Source organism: Pseudonaja textilis, chromosome 6 (assembly GCF_049901715.1).
Source record: "Pseudonaja textilis isolate UNSWEBS1 chromosome 6, rPseTex1.2, whole genome shotgun sequence".
Taxonomy (NCBI): domain Eukaryota; kingdom Metazoa; phylum Chordata; class Lepidosauria; order Squamata; family Elapidae; genus Pseudonaja; species Pseudonaja textilis.
In genome coordinates, this window is record NC_141995.1 from 22130643 (window position 1) to 22149553 (window position 18911).

Below are 18911 nucleotides of genomic sequence, written 5' to 3' on the forward strand. Positions count from 1 at the left end.
GAACTGTTGAATCTTGTTTTCAAATCTGCTCCCATTTTGGGAATAGTTAATCAACTATCATTATAGTTAATCAACTGAGTAGTTTATTGGGAGATCTTGCCTCTGTTCAGAGAGATCCTTTCTCAACCACCCAGGATTAATTTTTTCAAAGGTTTATCCTCTACAAAATTATGGTCGTAAGTCGAGGACTACTTATAGATACCATAACTTCTCCAAACACACAAAAGCAAAACAAAAATGGTGGTGAGCTGTAGTGACACAATGGTTAGAATGCAGCACTGCAGGCTACTTCTGCTGACTGCCTACACTTTGGAAGTTCAATTCTCACCAGTTCAAGGTTGACTCAGTCTTCCATCCTTCTGAGGTCGGTAAAATGAGGACCCAGATTGTTGGGACAAATATGTTGACTCTGTAGACTGCTTAGAGAGTGCTGTAAAGCACTGTGAAGTGATATATAAATCTAAATGCTATTGCTATTGCTAAAAATACCACTTGTACACTAACTATATCTTCCTAAAATGAAAGACTTACAAACATGATAATTTCCAGGTTGAGAGGAATATTTCCATTCCATTAAGAATTTTTAGATGGCAATTGTGCTAGATAGGACAACAATCTGAAGAAATGAAATGCTTTTTACCCATTTTGATTGTAGATACATGTGTATCTTAAAGGTAGGATAGTTATCCTAAAGAATTAATTCTTCCAAATTAAAATAACAACAAAGAATCCCACTGGAAAAACCTTGTGCATAAAAAATTCTCCACCCTAAATTATTAACGTGGAAACACAAATTGCCTTCCATTTTGTAACCTTGCCTCTATACAGGTCATCCTCAACTTACGATGGCAATTGAGCCCAACCTTTTTGTTGTTAAGTGAGATGAATTTTGCCCCATTTTATGACTTCCAGCCAATAGCTTCTGCTTCAGGAGTCCATGCCACTTGGCATAGTCAGGTTTTAAGTCTTTTCCTGAAGGCTAAAAGAGAGAAGGCGGATCTTACATTCTGCGGCAAGATATTCCAAAGGGTGAGAGCCATGATAGAAAAGGCTCTTCTCTGGATCCCACCAGCTGAAGTTTCTTGGCGGATGAGATCTGCAAGAGGCCCCTTTCTGCCAACCCAAGTGAGGTGAGATGATCTCATTGGGGAAAGACAGTTTCAGAGGTATGCCGGACCTGTGCCATAAAAGGCTTTAAAGGTGATAACCAAGACCTTGAATGTTCCCTGAAAGTAAATTGGCAGCCAGTGCAGCTCGTGTAACAGTGGTGTTACCCTACAGGCCTCCAAAACTGTGTGCGCTACTGCATTCTGGACAAATTGTAGGTTCCAGATATTCTTAAAGGGTGATCAAGAAAAGGTAGTAATTGGTGCCCCAATAAAGTTGTGCGAAGGGTTTCTTAACCATGATTGCCATCTGCTCTTCAAGCAGGAGTTGTGAGTCTAGAAGAATCCCTCAAGTTGCACACTGGGTCTGTTTGTGGTAGTACCACCCCACCCAGAATTAATGATTAACCTCCAGACCCCAAGACTCCACTTATCCACAGCCACTCTGTCTTATTAGGGTCCACAGTTGAAGTCCCCCATCCAGGCTCCTGCAACCTCCAGGTACTATGAAAGGGCAGCCACAAGCAAGAATGAGCAATGATACAAGTTTCAGCTATTCAGGAATTGTCAGATGAATACTTAGAATGACCCGCTGTCTTGCTTTAACCTACTTATTTAGGGCTGCTCAGTAACATAGTTTTATGTAATAACTCAATGCCTCATTTGAATCCAGGGAAAATGACACAGGCTTAAAAATAACCTTGGAAAAATGAACTATAGGAAACAAATTGCTTTCCTTGTTAAATATTACTGCTGAAAAAAAGTTTCTTCCCATTAAATTATGTAGCAGAGGAAGATTATTATTTTAACTGCATAAAAGCCTTCAAGTTGGAAAATGCAATATTTCATGGCAGGTGAAGTACCTGAATCACTCGATCACTACAACGAAACTAATACAAACCTTGTAGGTATTTAAACTCCATTTTCTTACAAGCTCCAGTTTTTCCATGGCCGGATTTTTTACTTCCTCTGCTAGAACAACGGGTCCACTTTTCTGCTGCATTCTTGGATTGCCTATTTGGAAATCACAGGTAAGTGAGTCAAAGCTTATTTGGAACTCTTTAAATGTATTAAAGAGAGATAGGACAACTTTATTTTCAGCATTGTACAAAAGAGAATAGCACAATAATATCACTGTTTTTTGATAATTTGATAACACTAATTTGATAATTGGTTAAGTCTGAAAAATAACATTGCTTGCATTTAAATCATAGCTAGCAGTAAATTAGAATTAAGCAACTGCAACATATTCTGCTGGATTCTCATGTTTTGCATTAAGGGACAATTAAATATTAAATATAGATAATTCTTCCAGAAAAGTGCAGAAAGGCACATCATCTCTTCTATTTTCATCACATGCTCATGTTTTACAGAACTAACAGGCCACTCCTTTTCAGCGATGTAAAGCTAAATCAAAAGCTAAATTTTGGGATAAGGACTGAGAGATTCAGCCCATTCAGCCCACGCTCCTTTGTGGCATCCTGCAGGCCTCAGTACTCTCTCCACTCAGTACTCTCTAACATCTCCATGAAGTTACTGGATGAGATTATTCGCTACCAGGGGTTAAGAGGTTATCCACATGCTAATAATTCACTTACACATGTCCACCCTTAGTAACCAATTGATGCTCTCGCTGCCCTCTCACAATGCCTGGAAACTGTGGGAGCCTGGATGAGGGCCAACAAGCTTCGACTAAACCCTGGCAAGACTAAACAACTTTGGGAGTATGGAGCTCCAAGTTCTGGGACTCTTTAACATCTTTAGTTCTGGATGGGGTTGCACTACCCCAAACAAACCCAGCACCCAATTTGAGGGTACTCCTGGATTCTCAACTCCTGTTTGAAGAGCAGGTGGCAGTCACAGTCAGAAGAGTCTTGGCACAATTTCCCGTTGTGCACCAGTTGCATCCATTCCTGGGCTGGGACCTCCTGCACTCAGTCACTCAAGCCCTAGTCATCTAAGACCTGGACTCCTGTGCTTTACTACATAGGGCTGTCCTTGAAGAGTCACTGGAAGCTACAACTGTTGCAGAATGCAGCAGCATGGAAAGCTCTTGGGGCTCACAGACTGGCTCATGTCACTTTGCTCCTATTTGAATGACTGATTCCAATATAATATTAAAGTATTGTGGCTCTATTTTGGGGAGTATATTGTGAATTCCAAAATAGTGTATTTTAATCCTCAATGTCCAATCGTGTCTGACTCTAGGCGTCAGTGCTCATCTCCATTTCTTATTGTCCAATCATGTCTGACTCTAGGGTACAGTGCTCATCTCCATTTCTTAGCTGAGGGAACCAGTGTTATCTCAAGACAATTTCTGTGGTCATGTGATCATACACCAAGGAGCACAGAAAGATTACCTTCCCAACAGTGGTACCTATTTATCTACTTGCGTTGCATACTTCTGAACTACCAGGTTGGCGGGAGCTGGAGCAAGTAATGGGAGCTCACCCCATTATGAGGTGCTTGGGTCATTGTGCCCCCTGGCAGTATTGTTTAGTATCTACATAAAACTGGTGATTAAAATATTATCAATATGTAAAGGGAACCTATGGCTTCTCTTTTTTTATTTTACCAGAAAGACTGGGTGCTTTGAAAAAATGTTTAGGTATGATGACAGATACAAAAAGCACTGACAATCCAGATTGCCATAGATGGTTTCTCTTTTCATGTACTGGTAATTAATAATCTATTTTGGGAGTGTCTGAATTCCATTATAGTCCATCTAAAGCAGCATTTCCCAAATTGATAATGCCTAGATGTTTTGGGTTATAATTTCAATCAGTATTGACCATTTACTATAATGGCTATGTCTTTCAAGAAACACAAGCCAAGAACATCTGAAGGATTCCAGTTCAGGGACATCTGGAGAATGTTAAATCCAGCAGGCATAGAAAGCACAAGTTACCTTCGTAGCAGTTTGCAGGCCCTAACTGTAATACTCACATCCTGGTTACTTTTAACTTGACACCTGCCAATGCGATTATAATACATCATTGCTTTGCCATTTCAAAGGTTTACTTAAAACTTAGAAGATTCTTTTCCAAGTGTGATGAATCAAATAAAGCCAAGCCTGTGCTTACAATACAGAATATTTTGGGGGCTGACATTTGGGTACCAGCACATCCAGAAAAGCTTGCTTGGCACCTATATTATAAACTTTTCAAAACCATAATAATATTAGAGAAGTACAAATCATTCTGAACACCAAACAACCAGTTTGAGTTGGAAGAAGTGGCTCTGAATGCAAAACTATCATGTCTGCAAATAATTCAGAGTTCAAAATCACATTGTTTTGAGCTTGAAATACTCCCAAGTTAGTCTACTTTGATTTAACTGAAAAATGACAATTTAAAATGATTGCATAAATTTGAAATATTTTGCATATCCCTAGTAAATTCTTTTTATTTTCCTACCCTTTTCAAACTTTACTATTTTATTATTTTTAAAATATACTAGTAGTTTTAGAAACTTTTTGAATTTCTTTTTATTCATCTTTATGATGCTTTTCAACAGTGGTAGTATAATTTTCATAAAACCAAGAATCATTGTTATTTACTTTTTTAAAAAAAGGTACAAACTCCAGCACAATTTCTCAAATTTGTGTTGATAAAGATTAGTAAATCATTCTAATTAAACTTTCTCACGATTCATTTTTACTGAATGCTTCTGTGGAGATGCTTAATATTTAAGGAAGAGAGTATGCAGAAAAGAAAAGGTAGTTATTTAGCAAGCCAAAGCAGCATAAAAGGCAGCATTCTATTTAGCCATAGCAGTTAATCACAAGGAAGTATAGGCAAACATGGGAGTTAGTATTGTATCAGCAAAGCCATTAACTGCTTAGACCTCTGAATACCTTTGGGAATAACTAAATCATTCCCTTGTCCAGCCAGTCTGCAGGCTGCAGCACTGCTAGGCGATATAACGGGAGACATAGGTAATGATGAAGGACCTAGAAATGGGACATAGGTCATCAACATCCATCTTCATTTAATCAATGTATTTCTAATGCACAAAATATTGGTGAAACTGAAGCAAATCTTGAAGTGAACTAGACTTTCAGTGTAGGACTACTTTAAACAAAAGGCAATCTATTACATGCTTCATATGGTGACTAAATCACATAGGGAGCTATTTTGTTTATACCCATTAGATTCTCAACCGCTGTTTGTTACCAATTACTGATAGCATGTACATTTTACATTTTACTATGTATGTATGTATGTATGTATGTATGTATGGTATTCAGCTTTGTTCGGGTATTTTCCCACGTCATTACAGTTGTGCTTTTAAAGTTGTAGCTGTATAATGACGTGGGAAAATACCTGAAGCTGAATACCATACATGTAAGTACCCGCGAAAACTTAAGAAAACAAATATGTATGTATGTATGTGTGTGTGTGTGTGTGTATGTATGTGTGTATGTATACATATATATATATATATATATATATATATATATATATATATACATATACATATACATATACATATACATATACTATATATACATATAATATATATACTATACATATATATATATATATATATATATATATATATATATATATATATATATATATACCAATTACTAATAGTACACACTGAATTCTGTTACCTTGAAAAGGTCCGACTGCAATAGTCCCTTCCTTGGTACTGTCAAAGCCATGAGATGTGATCTGTGTTTCGGACAAACCAAGTCCAGCTGGCAAAGAACGCTTCAACTCCTTAGAAATGTTTGAATAAAAGGGAATATCCATGTAAAAATCCCAAATAAGGGAACACTTAGGCATAATAGCAGTCTTTAAGTCATCTTGAAAAATGTGTTCTATAGTTTGGAATCTATTTTATGGTGTCATGGTGTTCTATTTTAATGACAACACAATGCTCAATTACAACAGTTTCCAGGTTTAACAAATCCCTTGTGTAACCTAAAAGCCTCCCCTGACCCTAAAGAGAAAAGTCCAGCATACACTTGGGGGAAAAAAAACCAGGAGGAAAAATTCTAGAGTTTAAACCTTGAAGGACTCATTGATTCCAAACTGGAAGGCATTTTTTAAGACTGATACTAAGCCTTCTGCAAGGAAGAGTTTCCCAACACAGGGTTTCAACAGCTGAGATCGATCACAGATACATTTATGAATAAAACTTCTATTATCTAATAGTTCAATTAAACAATTAAAACAAGGACTGTTCTGTCTTTTTTCCAGTTACGTTATTTTTCTGGTCCAATTGACTTGCATTGTACCAAAATAATTTCCCTAGAGTTCCCTGTTTTTCAGATATGAAGGGCGACACTTCCTCTAGCCCAACTGAACTCAGAGGTTTTTTATTTTTTAATTGAAATTGAATTACGGTGTCTTTAGTACATATCTTCACCACTGATACAGGTGTGTGGCTGGTGTTAGTTTTTTTAAATATTTTTTTTCAAGTTTGAACATAAGAATATATCCTTTTTCTTCCCTGGATCTTTTTATTTCTTTAATTAAAGTTAGCGCTCTGTGCTATCTGGGGATTTCTATAAATAACCCAGATTCTCTTTCAACTCTTTCCACGCCCATGTTCTGGCAACTGCAAAATATTTTCTTATTTCTTACAAAGTACCAAAATTTTACAACAATGAACAATAAGCAGGGATAAAGCTTTAATCTTTGCAAGATTCAGTCTTTATAGACAAGCTGTCAGTTTTAGTTTCAAAGCCCCAATGTTAATGACCATAATAGGCATGAAAGTATGCCAGAAGTCTGCCTTCATTGTTCATTTGACTGCTTCCAAAACTTAGAACATATATATAGTTTCACTATTTTTTTTCAATGTCTGGTTGGCATGGAACACTTGCCAGGTCTTATATTTATTCCATTTTAAACTAATGGAATGGCTATTTCAAAGTACAGAATATTCAAAATCGGTACACATTGCTGAAGCTGTGCTTCATCTTATTTTTTCATTTAACACCAATATTTACTAGAAGGGCATCTGCTACAACACTTTGCCTCTGAGGTAACATTAATTACTTGTGACCTGGTTTGTATATAACAATGAGGTATTAGATGATTTCTGACTTCTTCTGGAGAACTTTTTATCCTGGGCCACACTCTCTGTATAAATTTTGTCACTCATCAGAGATACAGAATTTAAAATTTTAACTTGCTTTTGCTAAACGTGTAAAGACTTAACAAACTAATCTTTTTGTAGTTTTGTTACTTACTTTTGCTGTATTTCACTCTGTATAGCCACAGTCTTCACATGCATGTTCAATAACTTGCACAGCCCATAAACATCCCATAAAAACCATATCCGTATTTTAACAATACACCAATTATCTATGTTGAAACATTGCATTTCTCAACATTTTCATAGGACATTTATTTTCACCTTTTTTTTCTCGGACTTTTGTAGCATTCATTTCTGTTCTACTCTCTTACATATCATGAATGCAAATATCTAAAACAGTCGGTCTAGCATTCCTCACTTCAATTTTATCATCATCAATTCTATTTTAAATTTCACTCATGCTGCTAGATTGAGCTTCCTTTTAACCCTCCATATTTTAAAAACAAAAAGATGTGAATGATTGTCCAGTTTTAGTTTATTCTATTTTATAAATAGCTCTAGAAATAAAATACCCATTTTTAATGAATAAGGCTTCTCCCATCAGGAAAATCTCGGCTACCCTAACACATTTCTTGGATTGCTTAATCATTAGTAAAACTGGATTATTGTCAAGCAATTCAGGGGATATCTGTAGAGTCATACCCTGTTATAGTTGTGCTCATGTATGTCTTCCAATTCTCCATTGCTTGTCACAGAAATCTCTGCTGCTGATGTTTTGGGGGACTCTTGAGCCATCGAACACGCCTACAATATGAAAAAATTGCATTAGCTTTCCTCACACATAATTAATATCCAGCTTTTGGACTTTCAGTATTTTTTTTCCTGGGGCAGGGCAGGAAATGGAGGAAATCTTGCTATCCAAGGGGTATCTTGAGACTCTATATAAGAGTTTTATGAAACCTGCTATTACTAAGCTTTGTTTTTGTACCTTCAAGTCTGTGTTGACTCTTGGTGACTGCTTCAACTAGTCCTTACTAATCTTTTTGGCTTTTCAGAAGTACTTTGCCATTGCTTCTTCCTGGGGCTGAGAGTGAATGCTTGGCCTAAGGTCACCAAGGTCACTTCATGGCTAAGGCAGGATTTGAACTCACAGTCTCTTGGTTTCTAGCCAGATCCCTTAACCCAGGGGTGTCAAACTAGATTTCATTGAAGGCCGCATCAGGGTTGTTTGACCTCGGGGGAGGGTGGGGGGGACCGTGGCCACCTTGATGTCACTCGTGTCAGAGCCGCCTGTGGAGGCCTGAGCACTCTGCCAAAGAAAATGGGCTCCCAATCTCCGTTTTTGCTGACAGAGGGTTGCAGGAGGCTGTCCCAGCTGAAAATGGAGATTGGGAGCCAGTTTTCACTGTCAGAGGCACCGCAGGCTGGTCCTTTGCTGTTTCCAGGCTGGTCCCACAGGCCAGATCTAAGTACCCTGTGGGCCGAATCTGGCCCACAGTCCTTGAGTATGACACCCCTGCCTTAATCACTACCTCAAATTGGCCCTCTGTAACTATAGTATTGGAATATAAATAAGTAACTATGCATTCATTGTCGGGGTTTCCCACCCCAACAGTATAGTTATTTATTTATGAAATTTATAGTCTAAAGTTACCCCTAGTATATGGCATATGTGGAATGAGATATAATCACAATATAGAATTACAATCTAGCACAGTGATTATGAATAAATGATGCTGAAAGGACGTAAGTGAATCACACCATAAGTATTAATAACTTAATACTTAAGCAATAAGTATTAATATTATATGTTAATTAAATTATTAATGTGTTATAAGCATATCTGATCATGCAAAATAGGCAGTCTCAATGGCACATGAAACTGTATTGCTCAATTTCTTCCTTCAAACTTAGAGGACTAAAAAACTATCATTATAGTTCTCTTGTATGCACGTGAGTCTTGGAATGCTTAAAATGAACCACAATTACCAGCATCCCTTATCACTAGCTATTCTGACTACTGATAAATGATGTACATTAGAAACATCAGGACGGCTTAGGGTCTCCATTTGAACAAGTAATGTTTACAACAAATGTTACCTCACTGTCTTTGTGATGGGTGGTTGCTGAGATGAATAAAAAGTATTCGGAATATAAATCAAAAGTATATACTCCCAACAGGATCACCCAAGGCACGAAGGTATTACTAGGTACATAACTAAAGCAGGCAGGAAGGCAGGCACCTATGCCCGGCAGCATTAATGGGAGAAAGTGATCCTGTATTTTACTAACAAAATTACATGGATAGATGAGTTAAAGTAACTGACAATATAATGCCAGATGACTGGCTTCTCCATTGCTCAATATGCTACTGAGGAAGAACTTAAGACATTTAGGAGTAAGAATGGCTTATTATTAATCTGACACCACTGGACAATGTAGTTAAGATGAAAAGAATCAATTATATAATGACATCAGAATGGAATTAGACACCTTCATTCATAAGTTCATAGTTCACTATTCAGAACATGAAAAATAAAGATTAAATGGCATTGTTTTCATAATTAGGTGGAATATAGTAAGGCATTACTTGGAGACAATATAGCAATGACCAAATAATATCAAATAGATTGTGTGGACAATCCTTTAGTATATGCCACTGATGGAAAAGAGGAGGTTGATAAGTTTTATGGTCACGCAAGCAAGAAGTGATCCTTGTAGTTGGAGACTGGAATAACAAAATTTGAAATAATAGGGAGGAAACTGTAGATCAGTGGTTCCTAAACTTTTTAAGTCTACCACCCCCTTGGTGCTACAAACTCGTCCTCGGTGTCCCCCACCCAGGGGTGGGATTCAAATTTCCCCCTATCCTCATGAAAAAAACTTATACATAGGTCAGGAAACCACAGTCTGAACAGAACATGGCAACACAGATTGATTCCCGGCTGGCAAAAAAATGCATATTTGAGCAGGGATGAGCTTTTGGGCTGAAAGGCCATGGTCTAGTTTGGCCATTTAGATAACAGCTGTCCAGCCTGAAAATTCATTACTACTTAATTGATGCTGCTAAGAAAGCCTACACCAGTATACAACTACATATTCTTTCCTTATTTATCCAACCTATATGCCGAATCTATATTGAGGAAGACTGGATTGGAAGATGAGCATGGTTTTAACGCTGGAGGCAAAACATCAATAACCTGCTCTTTGCTGACGATGAAAATGCAAATGATCTGCAAGCTCTAGTAATGAAAGTAAGGAAGATGACCTAACAAAGCTGACAGAAAATCAAGAAGCAGAGTGAAAAAATGGTTAAAGATTAAAAACATAGAAAGCCAAACTACTGACAACAGGAAAGGTGTGTACTGTTTCTGTCTGTTTCTGTTTTTGTTGTTGATATATTCTGTTACATTAATTATAAACCTATTACTCTCTTGATATGGTGTAATACACGTAGTTCTCACTTATATGACCACTGGTTCAGTGGCCAAAGTTGCAACAGTGCTGAATGAGGAGTCTTATGGCCAATCCTTAAATTCAGGCACTTGGCAACCAGCGCACAATTACAACACTTGCAGTGACCCACACTCACGTGATTACTATTCGCAACTTTCATTGCCAGCTTCCCAAAGGCTAAGCTAGCAGGAAGTTGCAATCCATGGTCATGTGACATCGGGCTTAATTAAACCAATGGTCCAATTAACAACAGCAACCACAACTGCAACCACCCTAATATTATTGGGGAAATATGCATTAGCAACAAACTGCATATTTACAGACTATGTGCTTGTCCAACCTGTTTGCAAAAGAAAACAATGTTTTCTAGTGTTAAGCAGAAACATATCACAGAAGTTTGTATAGTTTGGCAGGCTACTTGGCCAGGAGCAATAGATAAGCAGCTAATGACAAAGATTGTGTGTGCCTAACATGTTTTTCAACAACTCAAAAATATTGAGCTGACATTCTTATAATAATTGAAGATGCCCTTGAATTTATTACTATACATATATATATGCTGAAAGCAGCTAAAACTCATATGAATATTGAACTGAAAACAATTTAAATGGTCCCAGAGTGCCCTCATGTGGAAGCTGTTGAACAGTCAAGGGCTATCATTAAAAATATTAGTTATAATGTTTCAATTGAAAGAAAATGGACAATTCAGATTGGTAGAATTGAAGACTCAAATCAAAGCTAAACTTTTTCAGACTAAGGAGAATCTCTACAGACGATTACAGTTAATGAAAATATTCCCTCTGTAGTTAATAATGTTCCTATTTTATTACATTAAATATTATAATTACTGGTAAGTAAAATCTTTCAGGTCACATTCAAGTCTTTGAACTTCATTTCTCCTTAGCTCTAAGTATGGTACTAGGAAGCTGTAACCTGCCTCCAGTTCAGAATCCCCCAAAATACTATGTTATAATACAGGCAGTTCCTGGATTAAGAACATCCAATTTACAGACAACTTTACATATGACCAGGCTGCCTGTCACTCAAAATGATGGATGGCATTCTCCTTCCTCGAGCCAACAAACCGCTGAAGCTATGCAATCTTTTCATGAACCACTGAAGCCACACATTTTTAATACACAACCTGTTTTCAGCAATTCATGAAAGCACTGCAAGACTTCAGCAATTTTGCAGCTCAAGGAAGAAGAACTCTGCCATTTTTAGTAATAGGTAGCCTTGTTCATAAGTAGGAACTCTACTTTGTATTCAATTCTGAGTTAAAGAAAGACGTAAGAAAGGACGTCCTCTTAAAATGGAGACTCTCCCTGTACATCTTCTTGCTACTTTAGCCTATTTACATGGTTTCAACAACCATGGTACTCTCACTAAAATTAACAGCAAGGTAGGTCCCTGAGCTTATTACAATGCCCAAGAGAAGGAATTTCGAACTGCCACCTAATTAAGTGTTTAAATTTACAAGACTGTGCATTAAGTTAGTCCTTTGTTTGTTTTTTCTACTTATCCAGTTATTCCATATTACTACCATGCTAGAAGGAATGTGGTGGATCAAGTATTATTTTCAAACATGGGGCTCATATGCCCAAATGATTTGCTGTTAGAAAAAAATATATCTTATTTCAAACTATTAAACTTTAGGATGGGTATAATGTGGGACACGAGGAATATTATTTCTATAATAATGGAAACATGTTTTATAATTAATTTTAATATTTACATTCACCTGAGTCACAAGATTTTTCACAGTGATAAGTTTCAAAGTTCACAATAAAAAAAACAACTGAAACAGCACATAAAGTCTGAACCCCAAAACCTTAAAGAGTACACTATTTAAAATAAATATAAAAATTAAATCAGAAATTAAGAAATAAAACTGCAGCCATTGTAGGGCAGCCTAACTTTTAACTCTTACTCAAACTACAAATGTTTGGTGAAACAGAATAATTGTAATGGTCTTTCCAAAAATAAATAGTGCAGGAGCTATTTGGGGCCCTGATAGTAAGTTTTTTCACAATAACAAAAACACTCAGGGTTAATGATCAGTCCCGGTTTAACAAGCCATGGTTTTTAGCATTTACTAACTGTATTTATTAAAAGTATAAATATTTTTTTAAAAAATCCAGAACTTTCCAAATGCTCTATGTTTAAGCCTAAGCAGGCCAATTATAAAAGTCCTTCTATAATACCACAACCAAAGAGACTCTAACCTTACATTTAGATACAATGAGCACAACTGATACAAGTAGTCCTTGACATACAACAGTTTGTTTAGTGACCATTTGAAATTAATATGAAAAAAACTTGTTTTTGACCATTTTTCACACTTACAACTGTTGTGGCATCTCCATGGTCACATGATCAAAATCCAGACACTTGGCAACTGACACATATTTATGATGGTGTGGCAGTGTCCCAGGTCATGTGATCAGCTTTTGCGATCTTCTGACAAGCAAAGTCAATGGGGATGCCAGATTCTCTTAACCACCCTGTTACTAACTTAACTGCAGTGACTCACTTAACAAGTATAGAAAGAGAGGTCATAAAATGGAGCAAAATTCATTGAATGAATGTCTGGCTTAGTGACAGAAATTTTGGGCTCAATTGTGGTTGTAAGTTGAGGACCACCTGAATAGCAACAATGCTGTATAGCATTTGTCACTTAATCCGAAAATTTAAAACTGTTCATTAATACTGTAGCACAGTCTAGTGTCTTTTCTGCATCTGATTAGGTTACTTTGCAAGAAGGTAAACAGGAACCAAATAAACTATTCCTCAAACTAAGGGAAACTGACCCTCCTACAGAAAAACTAACTGTTCCTCAAACATGGGATGAGAAAGAACACAATCTACCTCATGAGAATGCACCCGGAAGAGTAAACAGTCCATGCACTACATACTACACATTTTTCCAAATAACTAACATAAAATCCTGTCAAAGTAGGAGAGAGGATGGGGTTACCTATGCACGAATGAGTTAATTGGTAAGCACTGAACAAAATCTGGATCAATATGCACCCATTCTGAAAACCTGTCAAATAATAATAATACCAAGAGTGCCTGGCCCAAATGCAGGAATATTTTTAGCTAATCATTTTTGGATTAGCATCCATATAATAGAGGTGGAATTCAATTTGTTTTTCCAGTGTGAGCCTGTTAAAGGATTGGTTGACTTATGAATAGCTATCACTATATGTATCACCCAATCACCTCAGAGTCACACTGGATTTCTTCTGGAGCCTGGTGAGATTCATCAATCGTTGGGGAATTCCTGCTGTGTTCTGACATACCTGAAATGAAACAAGTTGAGCATGCATTATTTATTTAAAAAAGTAACTAAAGGTATTCCAATGAAGCTCCCACAAGAGCTTATATCTTGCTTTATAGTATATGCTTATATGAATATGTATTAATGTCACACACACTACAACACAGCATATATGAAAGCCAATTTGGTGCAGTGGTTAAGGTGCTAGCCTAGAGACTGTGAATTCTAGGCCTCCCGCGGGCATAAAAGTACATAAAAACTCTCTATCTCAGCCCATAACACCTCACAGGTTTGTTGTTGTGGGAAAATAGGAAGAGGAAAATGAATTAAGTATGTTCACCACCTTCAATAATTTATAAAAAGGCAGGATAAAAATCAAAATAAAAACAACAACAACAAAGACTTAGGATGCTGGCAGCAACCCGTATCAACCATTAGCACCAGTCAATGATATTTTTGAATGTTCAGTTGACTGAGTTTCATGTTTAATGAATAAAGTAAATAATAATGATAATCATCATTATTATAATTATTATTATAATTATTATTTCAACAATTAATAGCTCTTGGAAACATCATGACTGAGGGGACTAAGAGGAAGGAGAATATTTACAAAACTAGATAGATGAAATCTTTTTAGATAGAGTCCCTACTTCTTTTAAACCATAACCCATAGCAATCAAGAAAGGAGAAAAAAGAAGTAGAGAAAGTTGTTTATGGCAGTTTCGTTGTGCTTGATTTGACTGGAAAAAAGTCAAAAAATTCAAGGTCTATTGGTATATCAAAATAATTAAACAAATACAAGAAATACAAGATTATAGAGTTGGGAATGTTCTGCTTCAGATATTCTACTATTTTAGGAGCTTGATTTTTCCCCATGATTTTTGTTCTATCTGTTACTTCTAATAATCTTTTTAGTTTAAGCAGCAAATGTTAAATAATGAATGAATCCCATCCCAAAAAGCGATTTAGGGAGCGGTAGTTCAACTATGATAATGGTACAAAAATTGTCTAAAATGAGTCATAAAAACTTACAATCTTCCTTGACTGCAAGCAGCTGGCCTGGCCTTGTTGACAGTTCCAATCATGGAGTCATCTGAAGATAATTATTTAGACAACTGATAATGAGCCAATAACCAACAATTCAGCCTAGGGCTTGAGCTAGAATCATTACATAGTAGATCTGGAAGACTGATTTAGACTCACCTATGCAATTCTTAATCCATGTGAAAGGTGCTAGCAATCACAAAGGTAGCTGCCACAGACTTTGTTAAATCACAGCAATTTAGAAATTAAAATCTAATCAAAAGTAGTCCATGTCTAAATTACCCTATGGAGCATCATCAATTAATACAGGAGAATTCAAGTTCTATTATAAAACTCACTAAGACCAGATTAGTTGCTCATAAGCATATCAAATGCCCTGGTTGCCTGACGTATTGATGTATTCACTCTTCCAAGGCTGGCCTCCAACATTTCTCATTTCCCTCCCAGAACTCTGCCTAATACTGTACAGGGACTGATTGGATTTTTGATTCCAGATGGGCTTAACTATTTTTTTTATGTAATGTTTCCGCTGTGAGTTTTCAAACTTAGGACAGATTATGGAGAACTTATTTACACTATTTAACCAGTGAAATAAATTGGAGAGGGAATTTACATCAAGACATTCTCAATAAGAAGTTTGCATTTTCCTCTACATCAGGAGTGTCAAACTAGCGGCCAGCAGGCCAGATGCATCATGCACAGGCCACAGCCACCCCAGCTCCACAAAGGATACATCGTGGGATGGCAACATGAAGCCATGAGTTTGACACCCGTGCTCTACACAATACAGAAAGATTTCAGAAATTCACCAAACTTTACTTATATTGATATTTATCAACTTGATTAAAGAGTCTTTCAGTTGTATGTAGACCTACAAATAGCTTTAATTAACTTGATTATTAGAAGAAAATGAGGTTTCAAAAGAATAAGAAAGAAAACTCCCTATTTTCTTCTTCCTGGAACTTGCTCTTATACAGTTTCTTAGGACCATTAATTATAAGCCTCAGACAGGCTGGATAAGGTAGAACAGTCACAAACTGTTCTGTCCCCAGGATGGTCCTCAATCTGTGCTCCATGGGGGACCACAATGTCATCACAGGTGTTCTGTGAAGGTTTGATAAAATGTTATGATTTAAATCTTAAGTCTTAGGGATCCATGGTCAGAAAAGGTATTTGAACGGTGTCCGTGATAAAGAAAAGGTTGAGAACCACTGACTTAGAGCATTTCACTGGGTATAAATCCACAAGATTCTCTTTCTCCAAAAATTTTGGATTTCTTTTTTATTTTTCTTATATGTACCACATTCAACAGACTTAGTAATAAAGTATAAAAATCTAAAATGATAGCATTTTTTCCTTATTCCAAGGATAGAAATCATACTACAATTTGTTTACAATTTACAGATTCATATATTTACAATTTACAGACAAGAAAATACAGTACCCCCTTCCTTATGCAAATGAAGCTACAGTTTTATGCATGCTATTCACAATGGGCATTTCAAAGCTAAGATGCTATTTAGACATATTGTGAAAGTGTAATTAAACTATCCAAGAATATCTCAGGCACTTTCTATTTTCTACCTGTTGCTAACATTGACCGTATTAACATAAATAGCTATTCAAAATCAAAGAAAAGACTGGATGTAAGATTACAGCAATAAGTTGTAATCTTACCCCCAGTCTTTTCTTTGATTTTAAGCAACTTTTTCTTTGATTTAATCCCAGTCTTTTCTTTGATTTTAAACAATTGTCACTTTCTGCTTTTTTCAACAAAAAACTCTTACTGCCAGCTTTCCTAATGACAACTTTTAGGTGACTACAACACACACAATTCCTGTCCCAAAAGTTTGATCAGAATTGCCTAAACACCAAGCAACGGAAAAGCAAAATGAGGAAGAGGGGGGAAAAAATCTACTCAGGCCATTCACAAATAAATCCACCAGAGTCCTTCCTGGTCTTTCTGCCTCAATACAGCCCTGCCTGCTTCACGGTAGACAATGAATCCGGTTTCTTGGGCAAAGTTCCAGGTTTGTTTGTTTTTTAAAGAAAGTGAGAAGTGATTGTTTGTAAAAGGAGCCAAACTTCCTCCTTCTGTCCATCTTCATGCTGGGAGGTAGGGGGGAGCTGCCCCCTGATGACCTCTTACAGGTAATAATCTTACAGGTAATACCAGGGGTCTTCAACCTTGGCCACTTTAAGACTTGTGAATTTCAGCTCCCAGAGTTCCTCAGCCAGTTTTGCTGGCAAGGGAATTCTGGGAGTTGAAGTCTTCCAGGCTTAAAATGGCCAAGGTTGGAGACCCCTCATTATAGGATTAATACTCTGGTAAGGGACAACCATAGTCAAGCTTAAAAGTCAACAGTAAGGAAAAGTATATAAAGTTGAACCATAATCTAATCTACAATTAAATGAAATGAAACCCAGCTGGAGAAACAATACTGTATTTCTTGAGGCTTGGGATAAAGAACAAATTAGGGTCTCACTGGGGAGACCCAGTTAATTAAATTAATTAGTAGTTAATTAATCAGTAAGTAACCCCACCTTCCATATCTGATGGCGAGAGAGAAGCAACCACAAACTTTCAGTCTTTCAACCTCTTTGGTTTTGTTTCTGGCACCTAACAGGGGTCTCCAGCCTGGGCCACTTTAAGACTCGTAGACTTCAACTTCAACTCTGGGAGTTGGGAGTCCACAAGTCTTAAAAGTGGCCCACGTTGGAGACCCGTGAGTAATACAGGGGCTTAAGAGGAAGGGCGTAACCCCCTCCCCATCCCTTCATCACCCCTCGATCTCAAGCCTTCGGGGCGTCTCCACGAGCAACGAAGACCCGGGGGCGGGGGAACCTTCGCGACTGCCCGGCTACTTCCCGCTTCTTCCCAGTTCTCATCCCCCGGCGAAGAGCAGAGACTGCCAGTAACCGGCTCACCTTCCACCCTCTCCCTCTCTCACCGTCGCTCACCCGTTTCCTTCTCGCTACTAAGCGCCAGAGAAACCTGGAGAAAACTCTGCTTCGGCCGGTCGGCCTCCGCCTTTTTTTTTTTTTAATCCTTTCTTCTTGCCCAGAACTCCGGCAGAGATCGGAACTGAGTGGACGGAAGTGGAGCCTCCAAGACTCAACTCTATCGTCTTTCTTCCCTCCCCAGTGAGACCCTTCTAGGAGACCGCTACGCGTGGCACAGCCTCCTTTCCGCGGAGCGGTTAACAACATCCGGATCTACCCCGGGCGCACGCGCTCTTTTCTTTACGGGAGTCCCCTTTGCGAGAAAGAGCCCAATATAGGGAAAGGTCATAGACTCGGGGAAATGATAGAGAGGCTTCCGGATCTCGAGGAAACGAGTGGAAAAGGTCTTTCCTAGAATAGACCCGGTGATTAAGCTTCGCCTAAGGCGGCCTCTCACGAGGGATAAAATGCGAAGGCTGCCCGGTTCTCTTCTCCAGAAGAGAGGCTGCGGCTGAGATTTTTGTAAACGGCTTCAAAGAGATGGAAAAATACAGGGAGTCTTCGACTTTACGACCACAATTGAGCCCAAATTTGGGTTGTTAAGCGAGAGGTTATGTGAGTTTTCGCCTTTTTTTGCCACAGCTGTTAAGTAAATCATTGCAGCTGAAAAGTTAGTAACCTGGTTGTTAAGTGAATCTGGCTTCCCCATTGACTTTGCTTGTCAGGAGGTCGCAAAAGGGGATCACGTGACCCTGGGACACTGCAATGGTCCTAAATGCGAGTCAGTTGCGAAGCATCTGAGTTTTGGACATGTGACCATGAGGATGTTGCAACAGCCGTAAATAAAAGTGAAAACCACTAGACTGCAGCAATCCTGTACTAAAGATACAGTACCTAGAGGTAAGGGAAAGCTGCATATTGAAAAAGAGAGAGAGAAAAAAGATAGATAGCGCAAAACGTAGTCACTGAACCGGTAGTAACACCGGTTGAATCCCACCCCTGGATGGAACCACTAAGAAATC

General features: G+C 37.8%; 1 protein-coding gene across 13 annotated transcripts in view; it reads right to left on the reverse strand.

The window, feature by feature from the left end:
* Nucleotides 1-18069, reverse strand: part of ARFIP1 (ARF interacting protein 1) — a 31989-nt gene extending 13920 nt beyond the window's left edge. Inside the window, exons 1-7 of one of the 13 annotated variants that reach the window (XM_087936039.1) lie at nt 17908-18069; nt 14935-14995; nt 13842-13921; nt 7863-7964; nt 5725-5833; nt 4963-5058; nt 2008-2120 (exon numbers count right to left, since the gene is read on the reverse strand). In XM_087936039.1, coding sequence (XP_087792165.1) covers nt 2008-2120; nt 4963-5058; nt 5725-5833; nt 7863-7964; nt 13842-13919 — 498 coding nt within the window. In that variant the 5' untranslated portion in view covers nt 13920-13921; nt 14935-14995; nt 17908-18069. Of the gene's footprint in view, nt 1-2007; nt 2121-4962; nt 5059-5724; nt 5834-7862; nt 7965-13841; nt 13922-14934; nt 14996-17874 lie in introns of all 13 variants that reach the window. The other 12 variants (XM_087936040.1, XM_026698152.2, XM_087936044.1 and 9 more) reach the window with 12 other exon arrangements.
* Between the last annotated feature and the right edge of the window lie 842 nt (nt 18070-18911).